We start from the raw sequence: 27,643 nt of genomic DNA, 5'->3' as shown, positions 1-27,643 counted from the left end.
TCACTCTCATTATTTAGATTTCCCTCCATTATCTATAACTAGAAACTTGCAATAATCCAGTATTTCTGTTTTTCTTCTTCATCTAAAGCATTTGTATCACTTGCTTTTCCTTCTCATGAGCCCTTCTGCAACCTGCCAGCCTATTAGTTCTATTAGTATTTGTGCAGCAAATCACTAATCTTGCCAGTCCTCTGGACAGAATCTTTTAATGATTTCCATGACTCATGGAAAAATCCTTAGACAAAGCTGAAGGGTTTACATAATCTTGTTCTAGCTTATCTTTTTTTTATTTGTTCTTGTGTATCTGTTTAATCATGTTAGGTAGACAGTAGACAAACCAGATTTCTGGGACTTCCTCAAAGATGAGCGTTGAATTTCTTTCTAGATTTACCTGGAATTCTCAATAGCCACAGCAGCAGAATCAGTTCTATATATTGTCCAGGAGTTGTACGTATTTGTGTGTATGTGCATGTGTGTGTGGGGTGTGTGTCAGAATTTATTTCCTCAATTAATGTCGAAGAGAAACCTGATGTAAAGAATGGTTTAAATACTTCTTAAAAATGTGTAAAAGAGAAGCAACTACTTTAGTGCGTTTTCCATGATTAACTAAATACTTAAGACAACCAACTGGAAAAGAGGAAGGATATGCTTAACTCAGTTCTGTAGGTTCTAGTCCATGGTCTGTTGGCCATGTTGCCTTTGGTAACAGTGGAGAGGCAGAATGCCATTCACCTCATGGCTAGCATGAAAGAAGATGAAGGGGCTTGTAGCCCATATCCCACTGAAGGGCACACCTCCCAATGACCTACAAACCTCCCACTAGTCTCCATCTCTTTTTTTATTGTGAAAATACCTGATAGAGGGGTTACAATTACATACCCAAAGTCTCCACCTTTTAAAGGTTCTAACACCTGCTAAGAGCACTGTGGGTGGAGGCCAACCTTAATACTTAGCTATTTGGGGGACACTAATCCAAACTATAGCAGGAACTACAAAAGCTTCCTTTGGTTCTCATTAATAATGTATTACAAGAGCTTCCTGGATTTTACCAAAACCTTGTAAGAAAGATGTTTATTATGAAAGCTATGCTCAAGACATTTCTAAACCGGAAGGCCATGAATTAGTACAATATGGTCAAAGCATGCTGTCCAAGAACTTACAATTTAAAAGAGAACACGCTGGTACCAGTACATTAAGCTGTAGACATAGTAAACAGTGGGAAAAATATGAGCATTTTTATGATGTTGAAACAAGAATCAAGGTATTTGGCAGTGATATTGGAATTATTCATACCATGGGAGCATGTAGACCCCTTTGAGACCCAGACTTTGCGCAATCCTTTCTGTGTTTATTAAATCCTCTGTCTTGTGCTGCCATGAATATTGTGTTGTAGAGAGAAAAATAAAAACTATTGAAGCTGATTAGCAGAAGTTTGTATACAAGTGACCTGCCAGAGAGTTTTCGAGTGAAGGCATTTATCCTGAACCTTTTTCAAAGACGGTCATGGTCCCCAGGTATTGATAAACTTGGTAGATATTTTCATCAGGGAAAAGCAAAGCTATATCATGAAAGCCAAAAGCTAGAAACCTCACATTATCTACTGACTTTAAGTGTCTGTCACTCTTCAATGGGACAGCAAAAAAAAATGAGACCTGTGTATCCACCTACACAAATGCATTTGAAGAAGGTCTCATAAAGGTAAAATCCTAACCTTCTTACCTGTGAAATGACAGTGGTTCTTCTTCTTTATTTTCCCCCTCCCTTTCTCTCCTTTAGCCAAGTGGTCTTTATCTTGGAGATAATTAAGACAAATGCTTTTGACAAATAAAATCAGTATAGAACCCCTATTTCTTGGCAGCTTTTGTGGATACAGCTGAAGCTTTCAGAGGTCTTTTAAAACCATGGCAACAAATGCCTTTGAAGGGTAAGCAAAGGTTCCAAATGTTTTTAATCGCTGGTATTTTTTATGCTACCACTTCAAGCATTCTTCTTTACTTTTTGTTCATCTGATTGAAATTAAATTTCCAATTTCCCTACTAAGTGATTCTGTTCTGGTCATGGCATGGGCTATTTCTATTAAAGTGGTAGTTTGTGCCCATATATAGTGGTTAAGCTCATCAACAATTCCATTAGAAAGCCCCACTTAGGAGTGGCAATAATTTCCTACAAAAATTATAGATAGGCTTTAATGGGCACATTTTTCAAAGGGCAGCAGCTAGCCCTTCGAATGATTGCTGACACTGTTTGGACAAAACGTTTTGGTGGTGGTCCATAGCGGAATCCTTCTAAATTTTTCCCTTCTTCCTAGCAAACTACTGGTTTATATCCTTTTTGAAGAGAAAGGTCTGTCTTCCTGATTCCCACTTTGAGAAAAGTATGCTTTAAAAGGTAGGCTAATCATTTCTGAACTATCTACTATGTCATTTCCACACAATATATTCAGATTCGTTCCATTGTTCACTTACCTGACTTTGTGTTGCAAAATGTCATAGGTAAGAAAAAAAATGTATTTAATAAGTCTACTATCTGCTTTGCAGAACTTTTTGCTGTTACAGTGTTAACTCCACACTCATGTATGAGTTAGCAAGTAGATTTGATATTTTTTTTAAATGAAAGCTATACATTACTTGAGACAAATAGGAGAAAGCCAGGGAAATACTATGATTTTGCCCAATTTTCCACTTTCCTTTCAATGGAAGAAAAGGAGATTTTGGTCTTTTTACTTGCTAAGAATGAAAGGAACAAAGGAAAAACTTAATTATTAAATTAGAGTTTCTCTCTATGATAGGCACTTATCTTGTATTTTCTTTGAGAAAGAGTAAATGGATTTTAAATTTTATTCAAATGAACATTATCTTCATGTGATTCACTTGGCAGTTTTAAAATCATATGTTAGGAAATTCAAATTGAATGAGTAGAGAGATTTTTAAAATCAGTAGATTTTAGAATTTATAGATGAATGACAAAGATTACATTTATAAGGATGAACTTTGGGAGTTGAAATCTGAGCAAACTGATTTTCAGAGTGGCTGTACCACTTGAGGTTATTTCACTAATGGAGCCCACAATGTTTCCTTTATATACCCTAGAAGACAAGCTATCATTTCTTTTTTGAAAGTTTTTCTTATTTTTTTTCTTATTTTTAAAACTATCTTAAAGTAGTTGTACAAAAGAGTCACCATTTACCAAAGCAGTTTATGAATACAATATATCTTGATCAACGTCATCCCTTTCATTCTTAAGATGGATAAAAGTTATAATGATCTGTTCTTGGGCACTTCAGAATTACACATAGAAGATCGCATTTGAAAATGATTACAAAGGTGTTTTGCCACAGCTGTTAACCATTGCCATGATAGTATAATAAAATCACCACACAGATAGATGGTTTTCTTCATTCATTCATTCATTGTGTTGGTACTCGGGGTTTAGCTCAGGGTCTTGTGCTATCACTTGGCATTTTCCCCTTTCTGTTGGGGCTCTACCTCTTGAGCCACACCTCTACTTCCCCCTTTTTGCTGCTTAGTTGAAGATAAGAGTCTCTTGGAGATAAGAGTCTCTCTTTGCCTGTGTAGGCTGGCTTCTGACTCTCATCCTCAGGAATATAGGGGAGAATCACTGGCCTCTGGCTCCCTCTGTATTTTTCTCTGGTTTCTAGTATAGAGATTACTCTTTCTGCTCCATAGATGCCTGCAGGGCCCGCCCACTATATTTGAATTCTGTTTCCTAGCTTCCCTTAGCACATATTCACGGTATACACGAGGAGGTCTCCTTGCCCAACCTCACACTAGCTTTTTCCCCAGAGAAGGCTAACTTGTTGAACTCAGGGAATTAATTGTTGTTGTTGTTGCTGCTGCTGCTGTTTGTGTGTGTGTGTGTCTGTGTTCATATAATAAATATTTATTGAACAACCATTTTATTTTAGCAGTGCAACAAATTCAGGGATACATCATTCCATATAACCTCCCTACTTCCCCAAGTTCAATGAAAGATTCATCTGGTACAGATATGAAAGGTGGTGAACATATACAGTAGACCATACAAAGAGTTCAAAGCAGCACGAGACACGTCTTGAAGGTGTATAAAGGGACAGGGGGATCTTGCAGAAGGAAATGCTCTGAGTTCAGTGGGGTGGGGGAGGGGGACAAGAAGAATAATCTAGATGGCATCTAAGCTTCTGTCTGTCTCAGGCACATTGGAGTCACCTTTACTAACAAGTCATGAGACTTGTTAGTGAGCACATTCCCCGTACCTTGTGATCTGCACTTTGCAGCATTCGTAGGTATATCACAACAGTGTAGACTTCAACTGCTTGTAAGAGATCCTCAGTCTCTTCCCTATGTAAATCCTTTCCTACCAGCATGAGCAGTATGTCAGATGTGTATTCAAAGGTTGAATAATACTTTATTTCCAAGATGGTGCAAACAAGGTACGATTTTAGCTTAATTGTGAAATGTGCCAGGGGAGTGATATTAATAAAATCTAAAGATACATCTCTGTGGTAATACAGAATGCAGCAATTACAGATGCAAAATGTACTACAATTGATTTTTTTTATGATGTGGAAGAAAAACATCAGGTCCTAAGAAAAAAATTATTTAAGTAGCCTTAGCTTAGACTGCATAATATTGCTGTTTACAGAATTCTTGATTTTTTTTCTCTCCAGGCTTGGTCCTGTGAGATATTTATGAAGAACATTTGGAAACTGGCTAGAGACTGTTGCTTCTAAAGACTGACACGAAGCTTTCCTACACAAACAATCAGCAGATGAGAACCTCAGATGCACTCTTTAATTTTTAAAACCATGGCAGTAAAACTGGTCTCAGACAAGGCTGAAAATGATTTGGGTAGCTTTCTATCAATTAGATGATAGAGTGTTGAAAATTTCAATTTGCCTCTTCTTCATTCTCCTTCTCCTATACTTTCCCTTAAGGATAGTACTATTGATCAAGTGATATACACCCCATCACCTGCCACTACCTTAGCTGTGTTCCTAAGGACTGTTTGTGAGTCTAGCAGAGAAGCTGGCAGGGCCAGGCCAGTGCCAGCACAGCCTTGGGAATACGTACCCTTCTCCTCTTTCCTGCTCTCCTTCCCATAGCCCCTTACAAAACCACGTAAGGGGACCATCGTCATGCTCCCTGAGTTGGATTCGAGACCCTGTGGCAGTTGTTGCTTCTAAAATGCCTTCTACATGGCCACATTTTCTGAATGTAAGGAAGGAGAAGGAGCTTGCATCAAACATTTCTTACAGACATCTGTTCTTTATATGAATAGGCACACTCACTCACATATGCACACATGGGTGTATGTATCTGTGTGTCTGTGGATATCTATCTATACATCAGATAACAGATACAGACAGAGAAAGCATTATGTAGAGACTTTTGAATGTGGATAGCACAAAATATAACCTTTGCTGGGCTGCTGGGCAAATTGTGTTCTTTTTCTCGCCTGTATTTTTATTTTTGACAATACAATCCTTTACGTGTGTTATAAATACACCATTTTATTGCTTTCTTTTACAGCCAGTTAGCTGATTTCACGCTAGCATTTTCTCTTTTTCGTTTGCAGAGAAAGAGTAGTGTGTCTCTGCCAAGTCTTCCTTTTTTATTTTCAGAGTCTGGTGACCTGAGGAGCACAAGGCCTGCGCCGGAGGGCAGCATTCGTGCCGTTAGTCCGCAGCTCAAGTGAAATTGTGTTGGGGACATTAGGTAGCCGAGGACAATAGATTGTTATGGTTTCTGGGTTGTAGAGACATCACAGCAGCGCTGTGTGAATGACTCCACCAAGAATCTCAGCTTGGTCAGCCAGGGCGAAATGGAGCAGTCCAGCACGCAAACAGTGGTCCTCGCCCTCCTCCAATCTCCACCTAGACAAGAAGCCTCAGCCTCCCGGGGGATCTGGGGAGTTCCCTGCTTGCACGCCTGCTTCCCAGGAGGTCGGCACACAGTCGGTCTGGGTGCTCCCCGCCAGGATTGGACACACGTGGTCAAAGTCTAGAGAAAACACTTGGTCTTGTCCACCTGACTCTGTCCTTTGCTGCAAGTCCATGCAGAAGTGGCTTCCGAATAGAAATCCATTCTGCTCTCACTTCTTCATTCAGAAATTCTATATTTGCTTTTATTCCGAAGGCGGTTGGACAGAGAATAGAGCAGCTAGAAAAACACTGAAAATGGAGTGGTTGTGTTTTTAGTGGACTGTTGATGAAATGGCGATTTAACTTTTCTTCTTCTTTTACCTCCTCCTCTTCTTCCTATTTCTTTTTATTGTCTTCTCCTCTTTTCATCATACTTCTCTTCTTCCTCATCTTTTTTTTTTTTTGGTCAGTTGTGGGGTTTGAACTCTGGGCCTGGGCGCTGTCCCTGCGCTCTTCAGCTCAAGGCGAGTGCTCTACTGCTTGAGTTGCAGCACCACTTCCAGTTCTCTAGTGGTTTATTGGAGATAAGAGTCTCACGGACTTTTCTGCCCAGGCTGACTTTGAACCCTGATTCTCAGATTTTAGCCTCCTGAGTAGCTAGGATTACAGGCATGAACCACTGGCACCCGGCCCTCATCTTTTTTTTTTTTATCCTCTCTCTTCCTCCTTCTTCTCTCCCTCACCCTAGTTTCCCACCTTCCGTTACCTCTTCCTCCTCCTCTTATTGTACTAAACATATATCTATGGCTTTAAGACATCATTGAGGCAGAAGACTCCCAATGCACAAGAAGTTGATGCTCTGGAGGCGTCTGAGGTCCTAGGGGTCTGAGTTTGGTGCTGGTGGCTGCTCTCCAGGGCCGGATGCAATAATGCAAGGGGTGTCTTCTTTGTGCTAATGTACCTCTGCCATGAGCTGCTTTTTTCTTACCCAAGAACAGAAACAGAATATTTTAGAATTTAGCAAGTGTCTTGGATTTTGTGGGTATCTTTGTTCTTTTTAGCGGCATTGAACTTTCTTACATGACTCTCACAATTCTGAAATCTTCTCCATCGATGCAAATTTTAGTTTTGGAGCCCACACAGACTTTATTAAAAGCCTTTCCTTTTCATCTCCTTGAGAAAAGAACTCTTTTATTAGTATTAGTAGTAATAATAATAAATGAGTTCCTTTGCTTGTGTGTAGTTTGTGTTGTCTGTAGTGAAAGGGGCTAGGATTAAAAAAAAACCATTGAAAGAGATGAAATGAGAGGTACAGGAAGTTGGATGGACTTGGGGAGATAGCAAACAGTCACAGGAGGTCCTGCTGCTGGTAGGTGGTGTGGTGACCCCATCTTTCCAACATGGAAACACAGGCTGCTTTGCTTACAGAGTGGTGTCATTGATTAGAAAGGACGACCGGAAGTGCTCAGTGAGCATGGATTGGGTTTTGAAGGAGAGGATGGGATGACAGGTCTTCTTGAGATGTTGGCTTAGATAGCTGAGAAGATTTTAAGCAGATGCTTCCAAACATTAAAAAAGTGATATATTTGGACATCAAGCAATGGGACTAGAAGCGCACTATATTTGAAATTTGTTCTGCTCTGCCCTTCCTCTCAGTCCTTTCCAGTCTGATTTGTGTGTGTGTGTGTGTGTGTGTGTGTGTGTGTGTGTATGTGTGTGTTATCTCTGAATGCATCACTTGTTTTCAATTGCTTCATTTTTTTCACCTAAGAAGTTTACCTTTGCATTTTAAGCAGAAATAAAGCCACTGTTATACCCAATCTGGTGCTTTCTTGTTTAAGATGGCTTGTTGTTTAAGCAGAATCAAACCTGGGTTGAGAAATCATTGTGATTTAGAGTTTGTGGTATCATGACATTTAGATACTTTGTAGTATATTTGAGACAAAAGTAGAAAGTCAAGTGTGAATCATTTACCAAGAAATAGCAGGTTAAATAGATGTATTTCTTCAAGACTTCCTCTCATCAACACTGTCTTTGTTTTAGTTATTAATCAAATGTGGTAGGCAGCTATAAAAAGGCATATGGGTCAGAGTACACAGCATTCCTCTAAGAAATCATTTTAAGGAGTCATTATATACTGTCCACTTTGTTCCTGCTAATATGGCGGCAGATGTAGAAGGGTTGGAAAAACTTGGCTTGATGTTCATTAGCTTTTCCTTTGCCCTTTCATCGCCTCTATTATGATACACGAAATAGCATGATCATTTTTTTACCCTCAGTGCATTTTTGTGTTTGTAATGTGGATCACAGTTTGTTGCAATTTATAAAATCCTACTAACAAAGTGATTATAACATGAGAAATTACATATCATAAATAAAATACCTTAGAAATATAGTAATCATCATTATGACTTATCATCTATGTCATTTTAGCAAAATCATTATATGTATTCATTAGAGCCTCTAGTTTTTAGTGAGCAACATCCAACTCAGACTAACTTTGGTAAATGAAGAAGGGGGATAAAAAGGATGTTAATGGAAAATTAGTTGAGTGTCTTGGCTAGCTGGGTAGACAGTATCAAGCACATAGCTTCTTACAGATAGAGAAGACTTAGAAAATTGCTTGACTAAATCTCCTTTATTTTCTTTTATTGCTATACTGCTTGTTTCTGTAGAGCTTTATTCTAGCCTTTCCTCACTTAAATAATGACAGTCCTGTTTAACTTGTATACAATTAGAAGTTACTATTTTTATGCTTTTTGGATGTGTAAATTGTTGACATACATTTTCTCATAAGGCGGGGAGAATCAAACTAGTCCATTCAGCTTGTTATGTTTTTGACAGTGACAACAAAAATACAGTCTTCTCTTTCTTGGAGAGCAGTCCCTAGGAGAATGGGCTGTGTTCCTGTACAAGCCTTGCGTTTTTAGTAAATTTTAAAGAAGAAAGAAAGAAAAAAAGCTAAACTTCATAATGACCTTTCTAATTGCTGCTTCAAAATGTGAATTGGGAATGGCACCAAATTATTAATCAGGAGAAAGCGAATAGATTGCAAAGAAGTAATTATGCCAAATTTAACACATCTTGAGATGCATTCTGTTAAATAAAATTTAGCTACTCTCTCCTGTTCAGAGTAGGAAGCAATGAGAAAAATTCAGGTTGTATGAAGCAGTAAACAGTGTCTTCTGTGTTCAGCGGTTTGACTTAATCGTTTTTGGCTTCCTTCGATTGTAGATGCTCATTGTCTTCGCAGTTCTTGAGTATAAAAGGCAAGCACATTGTCTCTAAAGCCCAGAAATGAGTTTGTGTCTAAATCACATCATCTCCAGAGACCTGTTAGGACGTTCATACTTTCTTTGACAAAGAGTAATGTGGAGTTGCTTTAAAATATATTTAGATGCGTTTTGTGAAGAGGTTTGAATCAATTGCTATTTTTCTTACGTTTTTTTTTTTTTTTTTTTGCCAGCTTTTCCTAGCATTGAAAGAATTTCTAGCTCTGACAGTTAGCCTGATACTGACTGCAGTAGATATTTGGGGGATAGACCCAAGAATTTTACACGATTTCCACTTGATTGTGTGAATATAGCCCTGCAAGTCAGAGGATGTGAAGAGAATTACTTAAGGGTAAACCCACATCATTCAATTACTCAGAAAATAGTAGGTAATAATACACTGGCGTGAGGCTTCTATCTTTTAGATGTCACCCTAGATAGGGGTGAGTTGGGCTGGTCTGGAAATTTGGCACCTAATATTAATGATAGTTAAAATTTAATAAGCATCTGCCCCACCCTAGCTACCTCTGGCTTATTGGTGGTTAATTAGAGGTACCTAGTCTTTCCTACCTGGGCTGATTTTGAACCACTTTCAACCACAGTGAATCTTCAGCTTTCAGCCTCCCAAGTAGCTAGGATTACTGGCATGGCCCACTGGTTCTCTGCTTGCTTGATGGCTCTCTAGTAGTCTATTATATAGAGTCATAACTTTTGTCATATTTTTTTGTGAAAAGTTACGCGTTTGACAGGCTGTTTATAGCTGTTATTTCACAGGGCCTCTGGCAGCCATGCTTAGAAGAGGTATCACAAGGCTCCAGAGAGATTACCTAGTTTGCACAGGAGCACATGGAGTCTGGGACTCACAGCTGAGTCCAGCACTTCTAACACTGTAACATTCTGTATAACCGACTCTTATTCCTGTAATTTAGTGTAGCTGCCACGACCTCTTTGAAAAAAAAAAAAACCAGTAGAATGTCCACTCTAGAACCCCTAAGAAACTGGGTAGCAAGTAAACATGGACCTCGGAAAGTGAGAAAAGAAGATATTTGAAGTTTTGAGCTGGAAAGGCCCGCAGGGCAGGGTGACCCACAACTGTAATCCCAGGTATTCTGAAGGGAAGGCAAGAGAATCACAGCTGACACTGGCCCCTGGGAAAGCATGAGACCCTATCTGAAAAAGCAAACTTCAGGCCGAAGGACTGGGGTCATGGGGTCATGTCTCAAGTGGTAAAACATCTGCCTAGCAAGTACAAGGCCCTGAGTTTAACGCCAGCATCACCACCACCACCACCACCACGAAGAAGAAACAAAGTGACCTTAGCCTGTGCTGTACTTTAACACACTAGGACCTGGTTGTGACCTGTAAATGAAATAACATGTTCAGGCCACACTGACGGGTCTTTTTCTTTCTGGAAAAGTGGACTCTCGATTCCTTCTGGGCTCCTTTGTTCTTAACGGTTACAATGGGAAGTGAATAGAACATGGGCTGAGAAGCCAAATAAGGATGATGCCCCTCCTTTTTCCTGATGCCCTGGGATTCTTCCAAGGTTCTTCTCCCCGCAGGGTAATGGGACCACATAACGTTGTCGACTGAGTGCTTAGAAAAGATGGGCTTCAATACCTGCCACTTTCCTTCTGCTGACTGGATGCCCAGGGTTCAAGCTGCAAGGTCTCTGCAGTACAGGTTGCACAAATCCTTTGTCAGGAAAAGAGATTTTCAATGCTACTCAGGGTTCAACTGACCGTGCAAGTGAGCGCATGTGAATGGACATCACATCACTTTCTGCAGAGATTGGTTTTGTTTTATCCAGCAGCTCTCCTATCACAAAACAGCTCAATGGCCATAAAACAAATGACAGGCAGCATTCCTTGAATTCTACTAATTAGGAGAAATTCTTATCTGAGGTAAGAAAGGAGGCCGGGAGTTATTCATTCCTAAGGATGACGCCAGAATGTGTAGTGGTTTGTTTCCTTAGTTTTGAAGCGGATAGAGGCACACCTCAATGGGGAAGGTGACCTCGCTCATGTTCCCATGTGCTGGAGGAGGTTCCTGCTGGTGAATCAGGAGCTCCTGACTCCTCTGTCACTGCTCTTATCAGGATGCCTGGGAGGAAATGTGCCTTGCAAGAGAGCTTATGAGGATGGGGGCAATCCTTGTTTAGCACCCACAGGGTCAAAAGTCTACCAAAGAACATTGAGATCCAGCAGTTGGAAGATTAGTCATGTTCTCAGCCACTCCAGAACTTGATTCAACACAGTCCTTGCCATCCTTTCCCAAAGCATTCATAGGAGGGTGGAAAGATGGATTTCCTCATGACGTCAAGAGCCAGACAGAGGCTAAGCAGAGTTCTGCTCAGGGACTCTGGGCTTTGTACTATTGATCTGATGATGGGACCATGTGCCTCTTCTTGTTTTTTTTTTTCAGTTTAGGGGAAAAAAACCAACTGAAAAAGTTTGAAATTATTTCTACTATATGTAGACCTCACAATTTGGGTTTTAAAGGAGCCCAAGTAGAAAGAAAACTTGAGGAACTTTCAGGGAATAACTGAATAGAGGAAAGGGCTTCGGAGGTGAGAGGAATACTACCTTGCAGTGAATAATCCACCCTTCCTTTGTCACCTTTCTTACCTCTTTTTTTGATGTTTATCTGTTGTCCCAGAAGGAACAATTTTACAAGGTCCCATTCTGGGCCAGCTCAAGTTTGTGGAACTCCCAGAGGCGTTCCTGAAAGTGCTCCGTTGTCTTTGAGATGTCACAGCAAGATGCTTGTCACTGAGTTCATTATGTTTTCCTCTACTGCAGCTGTTGGTTTGTTCACATGCCAGGTACTTAACAACAATCGTGGTTTGGCTGCTGGATTAGACCAGCTGGGACTAAAGAAGATTATGTCATTACCCTGGCTAAAAGTTTTAGAAGATTAGGGTTTTGTGAGCACAAAGGGGCTTTCCTCTTCCATTTTCATTTCAAAATACAACTTTCCAGGACACGTTTCCTTTCCTAGAATTCCTTTTTTGAAAAATATTGTTTGAAAAACATACCGAGATACAAATGATATTTTTTTCATTGCACTTAAAATAGATACATAAAATGCCAAATTGAGGGTTGTTGTCACTGATAGGATTAGCTAGAATTGACTAGTGTGAAAATATAATTTGGGATGCAATATTAAGGCATGCTGTTTTTCTTTGCACGCTATTGTGTACCGATGGGGTTGTGAAATGGCACATTGAATGTCCGCTCTAGATTTTTAGGAATGTGTTCACCAAAACAGCCAAATTTTATTTCATTTTCCTTGGCTCATTGCACTGGCGGTGAATCAGAGAATAGTCGCTTGAATATCTGAATAAAAATTTATTTTCAAACAGAATACTGCAGTTATTCGTTCATAGATTTCTCGTTTATTGTCCCACCACAGTTTGCTCTCCACTTTCCCATCCTTTCAGCAGTTTATACTGGTATTATAAAGCAGACATTGTTCTGAAGTGGAACTCTTGGCCTTGGGCAAAGTTGAACTTCCATGTAAGAAGGTCCTTAGCGTGGATAACGTTTCAGCCTCTAGAATGAGAAGACCTTGGGTCTTACCCCAACCCATCTTTGCTTGCTTTGTGACTTTGAGCAGCCTTGAGAACAGTTATTAGAATTTCACATAGTAATTTCTTCTTTGTGGAGATTAAATGAAATAGTCTATGGATTATGCAGTGTCTGGTATATGTTCAGTTCTGAAGAGGGTTAGTTTTCTTAACAGCACATGATCAAACAAAACCCTGAAAGTTCTCAGGACAGAAAATGAGCACAAGTATGAAAGTGACAAATAGGAAGAACAATATCCCCTACCTACATCTCATAGTCGCTTGTTTGTGTATCCATGCTTTGAAAATTCACCAGCTGGTTTGCCTGGTAGGCATCCAACCCAGGGCCTGCCTAATGTTCGGCAAATGTCCTACCACCCTTTGTATCCCTAGCTCTGGCTTTGTTGAACTGGAACTCAGGTTGGCCTTGAACTCTAGATCTTCCTGCCTCTACCTTCCCAGTGCTCACTGTTTGGAAGGATTCTTCCATCCCCTGGTGGATTTGACATTTTCTCAAAGGTTAAGTTTCAGAATCATGTTCTGACATGTTTCCCATGCCTTAGTGCAATGGCATAGACAGCCCCTGCCCCAAGGATGGACCAGTACACCTGGTCCCTAACTCCGCATGGGGACGTGATGCACGTTCCACTGGTAGTGCCATGCTTTCCCACTGTGATACTTTCCCAGGCTAGCGCTGAGGCAGTGTGATCACTTTTTCACGATGTTGGGTGTTGGTAGTGAGTGGAAGCTGCAGGAAGACACTTGATCTTGAGGGGAGCAACTGAGAATCTAAATCTCCAGTGTGTTGTGTTACTACGCTGGGATGTTTAGTAGTTCATTAAATGAATCTTCGACTTAAGGTATTTAAAAATGATCACATGTTTATTGGAATCCTCACACGCACACCATTCTGACTCCTGGAATCTCCCACTCTCCTTGACAAACTACATCAGAGATTTCCTTTGCTCAATTATGAATAGGATCCTCTGCGTTCACATAAATATAAAGCTGTATCAACACTTTCTTTACACGTATTCATGCGTACATGTGAAAATTAATCCAGATTTAATTTCTTGCCTGGTAATTTAAAGTGTACAATTCCTATTATTTCAGATTCTAGTAAGTCTGTTAGAATGAATGAGTTTATTCAAGAGAATGTACAGTGACCAGACTTTATAGATGTTAGCTAAATTTATGGATTAGTCAAATATAAGAGAAAAAAGGTCTGAAAATACAATTCTCCAGTGAGACTTTTGGATAATATTAGCTATAATTGGCTTTTATTTGACATGTTGGTGCTTTAATATTGAAGAGTTAAGTTCTTTTGAGGATTCATTTATATTTATATGCTTTAAGATACAAACTAACCAAATTCTTGTGTGCTGATAAGAAATAGTATTTATTCTTTTGTGGTATAAATCTTTCCCTAGTTTTCATAGTTAGCCTCTTGCCTAATCTCATGAAGATATCCTTGATTTTTAATGTATTTTTCCAGAATATTATATGTGTTTTTAGTGAGTTTATTCATAAAAATTGTAAAATAAGAGTCAATGTTACATATTTTGAATTCTTTTGACATGAGTTAAATGCATGTATATCTGGTGATCTATGGACAGAACACTTTGATATGTCAAAGGGATAGTTAGAAAGCACCATTTAAACTCAGTGTATAATTCCCCATAGTCAGATGTAATAATAAGAAATGTAATACTAATGAGAAATGTAATTGACATAATATACTTCTGCCACAGACCTGCATTATTGAGGCAAATTGATTTTCAGATTCAGGGGCTGTGGTTGAAGCAAATGTTTTTTTAATATCTTTATATTCAGTTGTTAACTTATGTGTAGAGCACTTGAACTTTCAGCATCTCCTATAAAGTGAGTTAATCATTGAGCAGTCTGTATATTTTACATGGAACGAACCCTTCAATCAAGTTCTACTTTTTCCACAATGAATACTCTGACATTTATGAGTATTTAAATTTTCTCTGAGAAAAGATAATGGACCTATTTATTTAAATATAAGCATGCTCTCTGGTGATGGTAGTTACAGTGGTGATGGTAGTTACTGGATGAATTGAGGAAGGTGGTACTCTTGTAGGATTTGATGGAATCATGATATACATACAAAAAAATATTAAAACAGCCTACGTAAAGAAATTGCTATCAGTGAAACTAGCCATATTAACCAGAATCTTAGAGGGGTGTGTTAGTTAACTTTTGGTTATTGTTTGTTATAAAATACCTGGAGTAATCAACTTAAAAAAGGAGGAAGACTTAGCCAAGCACCAGTGGCTCCTGTCTGTAACCATAGCAACTCAGCAAGTGGAGATTGAGGATCTTAGTTCAAAGCCAGCTGGGACAGAAAAGTCCTATGAGACTCCTTTTTTTTGCCAGTCCTTGCGCTTGGTCCCTGAGCCTGTCTGTGCTCAAGGCTAGCACTCTACCGCTTAAGCCACAGCACCACTTCTGGCTTTTTCTGAGTAGTTTATTGGAGATAAGAGTCTCATGGACTTTCTTTCGTGAGCTAGCTTCGCAATGCAATGCTGAGCTCTCAGCCTCCCGAGGAGCTAGGATTACAGGAGTGAGCCACCAGTGCCTGGAGGCTCCCATTAGAATCTTATCTCTGAAGTGGAACTGTGGCTCAAAGCAGTGGAGTGCTGGCCTTGAGCAGAAGAGCGCAGGGACAGTGTCCTGGCCCTGAGTTCAAGTCCCATAAACAACAACCATAACAAAAGTAGGAAGACTCAGAATTTCAGAGGTTTCTGTCCATGGTCCATGGGGCCTGTGGTAAGGTGGTATCTTGTGGCAGGAATGTGTGGTAAAGAAAACTGCTAACCTTCTGGCAGGAAGTGGCCAGGGCCTCAAAATCCCATTCCTAACAACCTAACCTCATGGAGGTTCCAACACCTCCCAGAAGTGTTATGAATGTTGGGCACCAAGCCTTTAACACAAAGGCCTTTGGGGCATGCTTATTCAAATCATGGAAGAAATTCTATTTTAGTTCAGGAACAAATTTCTATAAAGAGTAAGCTTGAAACAATTACAATATGCCGATATTTTGAGAAATCCTGTCATAGAGTCATAATAGAAAATCAAAACCAGAAAGGCATTAAACTAGAAATTGTGACATTGATCAAGATATATTCTGTTCATAAATGGTTTTGTTAAATGGACAACTCCTTTGTGCAACTATGTAAAGATTAAGAAGAAAAAAGCAATAACAATAAAAGAAATGTAGTGAAGAGAAGTCAGGAATAACAGGCAACTTAATATATCACTCATTAACTCTTCTCATTTGGAAAGAGTGGGTCCCTTTTCTGGTCCCACCAGCAGAGCAGCGTTCCCTGCTTTTTTGTTCCCATGGCTCCTTTAGGACCAAGTCTCGCTAGCACAGAGCTGAGTGGTGGGGTCCTAAGGTGTAGCAGTCATTGCTCTGCTCTGGGCCATCATCTTCTCCATCATGACTTCCTTCGTGGAATCACAAGTTGTCCGGTATAGTGGCCTACACTCTCTAAGTGGGTTCCAGAAGAGCAACAGAGGCTTACACTGCCCCTAGATAGGGTGTTTTTGTTTGTGCTATTAACTAGTCCCTTGGGCTAAATCTAGGGAAAGTGTATTTCCAAGATAAAGAAGATCCTGTGCAAAGCCCTAGGACTGAGATAGAGCCTGGCCTATTTAGATAGGAGCCATAGCTAGAACTTGAGGGCAATTTGGAGATGACAGAGAGAGAGGTGGGGGGGGTGGGGAACTTGGAGAGGTTTTAGTTTAATAAGCTATGTCTGGACATTTAGGTTTTAATCATGGGGTGTTGAGTGTTGAGATACCTCAAGGTATTAAATCAGCTTAGTGACATGATGGGTGGAATTTCAGAAAAATCCCTCTGATGTGTGTGTGTGTGTGTGTGTGTGTGTGTGTGTGTGTGTGTGTGTGTGTGTGTGTGTGTGTGTGTGTGTGTGTGTGTTGTGTGCATGAATATGTATGTATGTATATAGGTTCTGGGGTTTAAATTCAGGGCCTCGGTTCTCATATAGCTTTTTGACTCAAAGCTGGTACTCTACCAGTTCACCACATCTCCACTTCTGACCTGCTGGTTAATTAAGGATAAGAGTCTTACTGACTCTCTCTCTCTCTGATGGCTTTGAACCACACTTTTCAGTTCTCAGCTTTTGAGTAGCTGGGATTGCAGGTGTGAGCCACCAGTGCTCAGCCACACCTTAGTTTTGGTCTTCTACTTTTCAGCCAAGAATGTGAAGCGGAAACTTTTGGGCCAATCTTGTCACAGGTATATGTAATTTTCTATGTCCTTCATAATACACTACAGCTTTCTCTATTACAAAAACTTGTATGAGCTGAGTTTTATTTGTAGGATTTCAATGCATCATTTTCACAAGATCAAGTAATAAAATTTAAAGAAGAGTTTCTTAAAGCACCCTAAATCAATTGTTCTGATGACATGCACTGCCAAGTTATACTCACTAAACTAAAAAACCCTACTTTACTGTTTTTTAAACATAAGTCAAACGATGAGTGGTTAATGGCATATGATTAAGAGGAACTTTGTTGTCAATATCAAATATGTACTTATTAATTTTTTCTTGTCAGTTTATCAAGTCAATACTTTAATTTTTTGGATAGGGGGAAAATCCAGCTTTGTCACACGACTTTTGCATTATGAACATGAATCTGTTGTTCATCTGTTTTTGTTCCTGTTAAAGGATGAATTGAATTTCACAAACCCAACACATTTTACTTATTAAACATGTTAGTTCAAGAATTTCATGTGGTTCTATGAAGATAGGTATCTACTAGTAGATGGCCAATCCAAATAGAAGATTCAGCCAGTTGGCCTCTGACCCAATTCATCCTCCCAGCTTCTTTCTGATTTGCAAAACACCTGGCTTTGGGAAGAGAATATGGCTCAAAATAGTCATACTTAATTTGAGCAGTTCCTAAACATTCTCTTCTGAGATTTGAGGGATGCTGTCTTTCTGTGAGCACATATATGCTTTTCCTTATAAGTTCTGTAGAAGACCAAACACTAAAAATTTCCTTAAGGTATCAGAATTCACATCTGCTCACTTAAATTTAGTTTTTGGATCTATAGTTTCCTCAGTTTGTCCTATTGATGAGCATAAGTCTAAAAATAATATCTGTGCTTAGATAGGTGAGGAGGTGTGTGTCCTTGCCAGAGATCTGAGTTTAGAACTCTGCTGACTGGCTTGTTGGTCTCTCTAACTCAGTGATATTCACAGATGTGAATTCGATTTGAAGCCTGTTTTGTACCACAGATTTTCTAATGTGTGTTTGAATATGGAGAAGCAAGTTGTGTAAGGCCAGCATTTCTTGTCAGGTCCCCACTCTACCCTGTTCTAACTAGGTCTGATCCTTGCAAGGAATTCAGAACAAAGGCCTCTGTATTAAAAAACATTTCATTACATGCCATATCTTGTCCTGAGTCAATGGTCAGATAAAGACCTGAGCAAGAAATCAGTGTGGAATAATGATCTTTTGTTTATTTAATTTATGTGGAACAAATGAGAAATGTTTGAAATAATACATGCCATTTTATTTATTTTTTAGTCTCATTTCAGTCAGGGTTTTTGTCCTAAGACATGTATCAGTTGAGGTTTACAAAAATAGGCTTCTTTATTAAAGCATGCCAATACTGACTAATTCATGAAGTTTACTATTCTACAGAGCAGCCTTTTTATAGGAGGGGGATGGACTTTAAATCACCCTGACATGTTTTGATGGTTAAGATGGAGGTGAGGGACTGGCTATGGTGGTCCACCACTATGGTCCTAGCTCTTTGGGAGGTGGTGATAGGAGGATCACAGTCCAAGGTTAGCCCAGGCTAAAGCATAAGATGATCTGTAAAACAGATGAAGACAAAAATGACTTGGAATATGGCTCAGTAGGGTTGTCCAGCAAGTACAAAAACAACAACAAAAGGGCTGGGAAGGTGGCTCAGCGATAGAGTGCTTGCCTCACATTCACAAGGCCCTGGGTTCGATTCCTCAGCACCACATAAGCAGAAAAAGCCAGAAGTGGTGCTGTAGCTCAAGTGGTAGAGCGCTAGCCTTGAGCGGAAGAGCTGAGGGACAGCGCCCAGGCCCAGAGTTCAGGCCCCACAACTGCCAAAAAAAAATAACAACAAAAATGAGATGACTTAGAGCGGATGCTTCCTGAGGACAACAAAGTACGTATACCTAGGGTAACATGAGAGTACTGTGGTATGACTTGGACTGGAAATCCTGGATGAAGTTGACACATACATCATCATTAAGCTCACAGAAGCTGATTCTGTGATTCTGATTCTGTAGCACAATCAAGGTGGGAAAAAATGAGCATGAGGTGAGCCCTAAGGGCGAGGAAGGAATTGATGCCCTTCCTGTGGTCCCACCAGGCAGGAGAGTGCAGTGTGAGGTACAGGAGAGAGGGAGGAGACAAGCTCGAAAGGCCAAAGAGGAGACTGGAAAGAGACTGCAAAGACAGCAGGGAAAGTGGACTCAAAATCAGGTGACAGCAACCAGGTTCTCTGAGAGCTTACACCATCAACAATGCTGAGTAAGCTCTTGACATGTGTGTGGTCTGTTGATGTCCTGAGTTAATTCTATATCAAGACATCATGAAGAGGAGGAAAGGCAGCCCGACAGATGTTCATCTGGATTGTGGTGGAATCATTTCTAACCATGCTGCCACCCAATCCACTTGAACTTAGACAGTGGATATGTGTGTGTGTGTGTGTGTGTGTGTGTGTGTGTGTGTGTGTGTGTGTGTGTGTGTGTGTGTGTGTGTGTGTGTGTAGTGAGCTTGAACTCAGGTCCTGAGTGCCAATTGCTTAGCTTTTTGTTCAGACTGGTTCACGTGAGCTATAACTCCATGTCCAGCTTTTTGGTAGTTCATTGGTGATAAGAATCTCAAAGACTTTTTTTTTTTGTTGTTGTTGGTTGTGGGGCTTGAACTCTGGGCTTGGGTGCTGTCCCTGTGCTCTTCAGCTCAAGGCTAGCAATGCTTGAGCCACAACTCCACTTCCAGTTTTCTGATGGTTTATTGGAGATAAGAGTCTCATGTACTTTCCTGCCTAGGATGGCTTTGAACCGTGATACTCGGTTCTCAGCTTCCTGAATAGCTAGGGTTACAGGCGTGAGCCACTGACACCCAGCCCTCAGAGACTTTCATGCCCAGTCTGGTTTCCAACTGTGATCCTAAATCCCTCCTGATTAGCTAGAATTACAGGTCTGAGCTCCCAGCTCCCAGCTTAAATATCTAGGTAAGATTCTTTAATTTATAATTTAAGAAGGGCCACTTGGCAACTCTCTGACTGAAGGTTTGATTTCTAAGAGTGCTGACAATTTCAGTGAATGGCCTTGGTACAAAAACCAAACCAAAACCAAACCAAACCCCCAAAGCTTATCTACGAAGAAACCTTGAACTCCTGAGCAAGTACAAACATTGTGCTGAGGGCAGCAGGCGGGAGGCAGGGGAGTGGGGGTGTGTGTGGCTTATTGGTAGAGTGCTTGCCTTCTGTGTATGAGGCCCTGGGTACCATCCCCAGCCCTGGAGGGAAATAAACCCCCCCACAAATAAATAAATAAATAAATAAATAAATAAACAAACCCAAGCCACATTGTGTCGCATAACCTAGGCCATGTGAATGGGAGATGAATTCCCCAACAAACTCAAAGTGAGGGGTTGAGGTGGAAATGAAGTGTAGCAGAGAGATTTTGTTTACTCTGAGCTTACAGAGAAAGGCAGACAGATGGAAGTTACAACTTCACTGGGTCCGGGAAAGTGGTGGCATGCACACAGGCTTCAGAATTTTCCCTGAAGATTCTGACCAGCTGAGTTTCCTAAAAAGAAAAACAACAACAACAAATTAATCCTGTTCTCTTGTGTTTACTAGGGCATAATGACTACATGTGTCCTGCGACCAATCAATGCACCATTGACAAAAACAGGAGGAAAAGCTGCCAGGCCTGTCGACTCCGCAAGTGCTACGAAGTGGGGATGATGAAAGGAGGTAGGCACACTTACCTGGGCCAGGGGTGGCGGGCAGGAGGGCAGGGGATGGATTGGACCACAAATCATAATGACCACACTGCTCCCGGCTCCTGTCCAGGGCTGGCTCTTTCCGTTTTATATAACCACCCCTGAACATTTGCTGTCGCTGAAGTCATGTGACTATCCTATTCTTATTTTCTTTGGACATGAGCTGCATTTTCATGCTGTGATCTGTTTTATGGATGGATTAATTGTACTGATATTGGGGCTTGAACTCAGGGCCTGGTGCTTTTGCTTGGCTTTTTCACTCAAGGGTGAGTCTCAGCCATTTGTGCCATACTTCTACTTCCAGCTTGTTGCTGGTTCTTTGGAGATAAGAATTTCATAGATGTTCTTTCCCTGCCTGGCTTTGAATTATGATCCTCAAATTGTAGCCTCCTGAGTAGCAAGATTAACAGGTGTAAGTCACCAGTATACAATGATGCATTTTATTTTACTTTTTTAAAATTGGAGGCAACTGAAACTGGAAACTCGAACGTGCCATGTTGTATTTTATATTCTCAATGTAAACATATTTTAAATCATAGATGTGTGGGAGGTAGTGGAAAGAAAGGAAGACTTGATCATTTTCAGGGAGCATTTATACTTCTAGTGTTTGAAAATGATATCTGGAGATAAACTTCCATTCAATTGAAACTTGTACGTGATGAGCTAAATAGCCAATTTACAACTCTGGAATGTCTTCACATAGCTGAGGAAATTTGAATTTCAATCAGGAAGCATCACTGTCTTTTAGATGCTTTGTGGAGCGGGACCTCCCATAGTGTGTATGCCTAGTGGTGCTGGGGGCAGAGGAATGATTCCTGGTCACCAATGCATCCAGAAGCCCTCAGCATCTGGGACCACTGTGCTAGTCTTGATGGTGGTCATGGCTTCCTGCCTCCTCCTCTTTACAGTCCTCTAGTTTTCTTGTATGGGAATCTAGAGACCAAGTCTTGGGAATGCCAGCTGTTCCTCCTATGGGGTTTCCTGATGGATGCATTTGTGCTCTTGAAATCTTACATTGAGAAGCATTGCTTCTACTACTCTTGGGTAGACATCAACATAGCATAGGAGAAAAGTCTAATTAAAGACAAGTCCTAGATACTCAAGGTTTCATAGTCCTGTAGGAGAGAGGAGGGGCCGGTGAACCCACTGCCTGCCCATTGTCCTGGGTGAAGTTTCCAGAAGCTTTGGGATGAGCTTAGGAAAACTAAGTGGCAATGAAAAAAAATACTGATTTTGCAAATAGAGGCCAGCTAACTTTGAACTCATTTAGACCTGGATGAAGGAGGATGATACCAAGGCAGACTGAGCTGTTAACACCTTACCATGAAGGATGTCTTCCTTCTGCAGGCAGGCTGAGACTGAATACGTTGGATGTGGAATGAATTCTCTGGGTGCACAGATGCGGAATTCATGTTTTGTGTCAGATCTGACCAGACTTCTAGAACATCTGAAAAAACAGCTTTAATTCAAAGGGTGATTGATTCCAAGAACTGCACATCCACATTCAGAAAATGACACCTTAAGTCAGAAATGGATTAAATATTTAAGAGATTCATCTTGCTTTGTACTGTCGGAAAATTAGTCAGGCTTAATTAAACTCACAAAAAGCTTCTCAAGGTAATTTGATAAGTGACAGGATATAACAGCTACTTAAGACAAGTTGAATTGGAAACAGGGGAGTCCAAATTTAATATTGTTCTTTGGCAGTTGTAAGCAGAGGATGAAGATCTTCATCCTCTCTGAAAAATGAAATGGCCAATTATGAATATGTCTACAACATATTTTTTTAACATTCTTTCCCCCTAATTTGCATCCAGATGCTGTCTGGCTACATAAATATAAATTATGCATCCTCGCTTTCAACCTAACAAAAATTCTTATTTGTAAAGGCATTAGCTAAAATCTTCTTACTGTTTTCAAATAAGACTGCAGATAATTTGAACTGTACTGGGCCAGTCTGTGCATGCATTTATTTCCTCATGTATATTTATGAGTGAAAGATATAGATCTGTATTAGTTGTCTGGGGCTGCCATAAGAAATACTACACACTGGATGGGTTAAGCAACAAAAAATTAATTTTCTCATCTTACCAGAGGCTGGAAGTCTAAGGTCAAGGCAGTAGAAAATTCATTTGCTGCTGGAGGCCTCTTTCCGAGGCTGGGCTGTCCTCGGATGGCCCCTCCTCTTCCCACACATGCCTGCTCTCTTTTCTTTTTCTTCTAAGGACAGCAGTCCTATTGCATTAGAATCAGCCCTTGTGATTTTATTTAGCCTCAATTATCTCCAGAAATCCTATTTCAAATATAATATAGAGATTCAACACACAGCTTCTTTGTTTTGTGGTAGGGGCACAATTCAGTCCAAATAGGTGTCACAACAGATTGGATGACTTCATAACCCAAATCAGTTTTCTCTTGGAACTGAGGGCTTCAGGCTCCAGGCCTTGCTCCTCAGCTTGCGGTTTGCTATCTTCCTCCTGTCCTCACACAACCTTTCCTCTCACACTGCTGGTGTCACTTCCTCTATTTAGAAAGACACTGGTCATGTTGGATTAAGGCCCTACCCTTATGACCTTGATTCCTCTTAATTACTTCTTTAAAAGGCCTAGCTCATGACAGAGTATCACTCTGAAATCTAGGCGTTAGGGTTTCAGCTTATGAATTATATAGTTACGCCAGGCAGTACAGAATAATACTGGTACAGAATAATATGGCATTGCGATTTACTCAGTCAGTATTTAGTATCTGTCTACAAATAATGAAAACATTGTCTTTCTGGAAAAGCTTATATATGTACATATGTGTGGAGTCAAGTTGCCTATGAAGACATTTTATTTTAATTGTCTGTGTGAAGTGCTTTCCATAAAGCAATATCCTTTATTTTATTTTCTATAATGTGGGATACACACATGACCTTATAATACCATATATAACTGTGTAGAAATCCCCCTGGATTGAGATTTGATTTAAAAAATGGAAGTACAATCATAATGATAAAATTTGCAGATGTAAAAAAAGCAGTGACTGAGTAAATCTTTTCACGTGGCTCCCCAGCAGTCCAGTTTCCTCACCAGGTGAACAAACACTCACGATATTGAATTCCAACTACAAACTAGCAAGTTGAGTTTTAGGGAAAAAAATCATAATTTATTCAGCCAAGCTGAAGATATATTCTTAAGATCCAAGAGTGCATCATATACCAACTTGATGACAACCTTCTAATCAGTTAGAATGGCTGGTCTCCCCAAAACGCCCATCAATATTAGATATGATGTGAGCCAGGGAATTCAGTAAGATTCAGGGATTAGTATGTACCTGGGGGCATTGTTTTCACATTTTAGTACACATGATGATCTCTCTCTATCTCTTTCTCTCTCTCTCTGTCTCTCTCTCTCTGGGTTGTTTTTTTTCTTCTTCATCAGCTTCCCTCCTCTTCAATCTCAGGCTACAGATTGAAAGTCTCTGCTCCCTTGAAGTAGGTCAGATCCTATGTTCTAGCATCAGAGCAAACAGATTTCCTCTGAGATCCAGTCACTAGTTGCTCACAATCTATCTTTCTGAATAGTTTATAAGCTCCATGGAGACAGTCTGCAATTCCCTCTATCCTATTGAGCAGTCTAGCCGTAAACATCTTTAAACACATTCCAATGATGCATTTAGAGTATATTGTATTTATGAACAATAAATACATGAGATTTACTTATGTCTATGAGATAAAGAGGATAAAGACCCATAAGATTGTCATATAAGAATATGAATAAGAAGATGAATGAAACAATTATTTCCATCCATGTCCTGATGATACATAGAGGAGATTTGCATGTAAGGTGGTAAATGCAAATCCAGAAGATAAGTTGGGGCTTGACTGAGTTAGAAGGTGTCTCAAGTATGAAATCCTGGCTGCAAGTCCATAGTTCCAGTCAATTACTTCTGAGTTTAGTCTCATGCAGTAAATTACTCAGACCATATGACTTCATGACTTCAGAGTTGTGTGTGTATGTGTTTATACCCACAATGATATATATATATATATATATATATATTATATATGATGTATATATAATATATATGATTTATATATCATTGGCTATGAAATTGGATATTAGTTAATGGGGAAGAGGAAGATTTCAGATGTGAAATTCTGAGTCAAATAGTGGCAACTCTTCAGACCTCTGGAAAACTCCATTAGAGGCATTATTCTTAGATGCCAGTGTGTCTTGAAGATTATAAATTGTAATATGAAAATCCCGTATAAGTTCAACTCCCATAAAGTGTTTGGCTTTTTTTTTGTATCTCAGTTAAAACTTTATCATACCTGAATGCTGCTTGGTGGTTGTTTTCTACTTGGAAGGAAGAAAATGGCACTTTGATCACTTTTACTAAATATAAATATCTAATTCCTACATGGGAAGTAAAAATACCTGACTCAGACATATGCCTCATTTTAGAGAAGCCTTTTGATGTCATAGGTTGGAAATAGCGCCAAGCGAGTGAGATTGGTTGCCTATGAGATTTGCACAGGTTTATTAAAGTTCTTGCCTCCCTGTAGACTCAGAGGCCTGTTGGGAGTGAGGTTCTCATTTCGCTGAAGAGGAAATTGACATGTAGAAATTAATTGATGTGCAGGAAACATCCTGATTATGTTTTATCATGACACATTGTAGTAGTACTGGTAACAACAGTAATTTTAGAGCCCAGGTTGGTAATAGAATTTACCAAAAGGGAGAGCAGAAGACATAAATGTTTAGGAGGATATCATTAAAGAAAAATAATGGGCAGCTAGACAAAAGGAGTCGGGACCTTACGTCAGGATTGGGAGTAAGTTGAGCACCTTTGATTGGCTGCCTCCTTTTGGATGGCCCCTTGTTCATTGGTTGTTTCTTTCTTAGGACTTGGTTTGGATTCCCACACATGACCCTTCCTTCTCATTCCACCCAGCCCTGGTGTCTTCCTCCAGCATGTCTGCTTGAAGAGGAAGAGTCCTCCCCACAGGCATCTGTCTGTATTTGATGACAGTGTTTCCATGTAATGTTTGGGAATATTTTTAAACAGTAAAATATTAAATATTAGGGTTATACTTCTATCTTTGCCCATACTTTATTTGTGCTTAAGTTAAAGTTTATTTTTAAACAGATCCATAAAAACAAAAACTGCATTTTTATGGGGTATCATGTGATCTTTTTCTACAAAGATACAATAGTGTTGACATCAGGTAATATACTCTCTCTGTGTATATATCTGTGTGTCTTAAAATATTTACCATTTCTAGAAGGTGAAACTCACACACTTTCTTCTAGTTTTCTGAAAAATACAGAAAACTTTAAAGACTATCTATCAATTTGTCTATCTATGTTTGTATATCAGTCATTAGTTACATGCACTCTGTTATGCAATAATGTACCAGAACTTGTATCTTATTATTCATTGGTCAAACTTGCCCTTATCCTTCTCTCTTCCTACTTTCCCTAGTCTTTTGTAACCATCACTCCATTCTCTGCTTTTAAGATGAGATTTTTCTCTCTCTCTCTTTATATATATATATATATATATATATATATATATATACACATATATATACCTATATGTACATATATATATATATATATTCTACTTTAATGTCTGTCTGTGCCTTATTTCACTTAACATAATGATCTCCAGTTCTATCCATGTTGATGCAGATGATAGGAATTTCTTTTTCAAGAATAATCAGTATTTCCTTGTGTATATGTAACAGTTTCTTTATCCATTTCTCACTTGATAGCTGCTTAAGTTCTGTTTCATTACTTGCTGTTGTGGATAGTGTTGCAGTAAATATGGATGCAGATGCCTCTTTGATATGCTAATTTCATTTCCTTGGGATATATATATATATATATATATATGATCAATGAATCATAAAGTAATGCCATTTTAAACGTTTTGAGGGACTTTACATTATTTTCCACAATAACTGTAGTAATCTGCCTTCTACATTTTATGTAGAAGCTGTCTGTGATTACACATGCTCATGGTACTAGCTTTTGTCTTTTTGGTGTAGTCATTCTTCCTGGAGTGAGTTGGCTTCTGACAGTGGTTTTAATTTACATTTCATTGATGGATTAATGATATTATACATTATTCACATGTTAGTTGATCATTTGTCTTCTCTTGAGAAATGTCAGTTTAGGTCCATTGCCCATATTTTAAACAGATTGATTATTTACTCACTTGTTTTACGACTTCCTTATGCATTCTGGCTGTTGACTGCATATGGAGAGATAGAGATAGGAAATATAGAGTTGCAAATCATTCCACTTGGAAGCGAGTCTGTTCACTCTGTGATTGTTTCCTTGGCTGAGCAGAATCATTTGTTTGGTGCAATCCCATTTGTTTGTTTGTGGTTTTGTTCTCTGTTGTTTGGGGTCTTGTGTAAAAAAGAAATCCTTGCCCATCCCAATGTCCTGAAAATATCTTCCAGTATTTTGTTGTAGTAAATTCAGTTTCATGTTTTTCTTACATTAAAATCTTAAATGTGTGTTAAGCTTTTTGTTACCAGTGAATGACTGAGAAAGATTCACTTCATTGCTCTGTATATAGTTCTCCAATTTTCATAGAACCATTTGTTAGAAATACTGTCTTTTTCCAGTGTATATTCTTAGCACCTTGGTTGTAAACCTCAGTTAGATGTATGTATTTATTTTTAGGTATAACATATGCAAATCCATAAAGGTTATAAAACATTTCAACAAAATGAAGGACAAAAAACCATATGATCATACCAACATAAGCACAGAAAGTGTTCGGTAAAATTCAACATCCTTGGAATCTTCTCAACAAATTAAATATAGAAGGATCCTACCTCTACTTGACATAGGCTACGTATAATACTAACATGAGTGGGGAAAT

The 27,643-nt window shown here is 39.4% G+C and overlaps 1 protein-coding gene across 3 annotated transcripts in view; it reads left to right on the top strand.

The window, feature by feature from the left end:
- The window catches only part of Esr1 (estrogen receptor 1), a 325,828-nt gene that overhangs the window by 130,166 nt on the left and 168,019 nt on the right, over window positions 1-27,643 (top strand). For all 3 annotated transcript variants that reach the window (XM_070010912.1, XM_070010911.1, XM_070010913.1), the window contains exon 4: window positions 20,613-20,729. In XM_070010912.1, the coding sequence (XP_069867013.1) occupies window positions 20,613-20,729 (117 nt within the window). The remainder of the gene's footprint in view (window positions 1-20,612; window positions 20,730-27,643) is intronic.

The sequence above is a fragment of the Dipodomys merriami genome, unplaced genomic scaffold, assembly GCF_024711535.1.
Source record: "Dipodomys merriami isolate MVZ:Mamm:240054 unplaced genomic scaffold, mDipMer1.0.p SCAF_8, whole genome shotgun sequence".
In the NCBI taxonomy this organism is placed as follows: domain Eukaryota; kingdom Metazoa; phylum Chordata; class Mammalia; order Rodentia; family Heteromyidae; genus Dipodomys; species Dipodomys merriami.
Note: the sequence above shows the minus strand (reverse complement) of the source record. Positions and strands in the feature narration are given on the sequence as shown.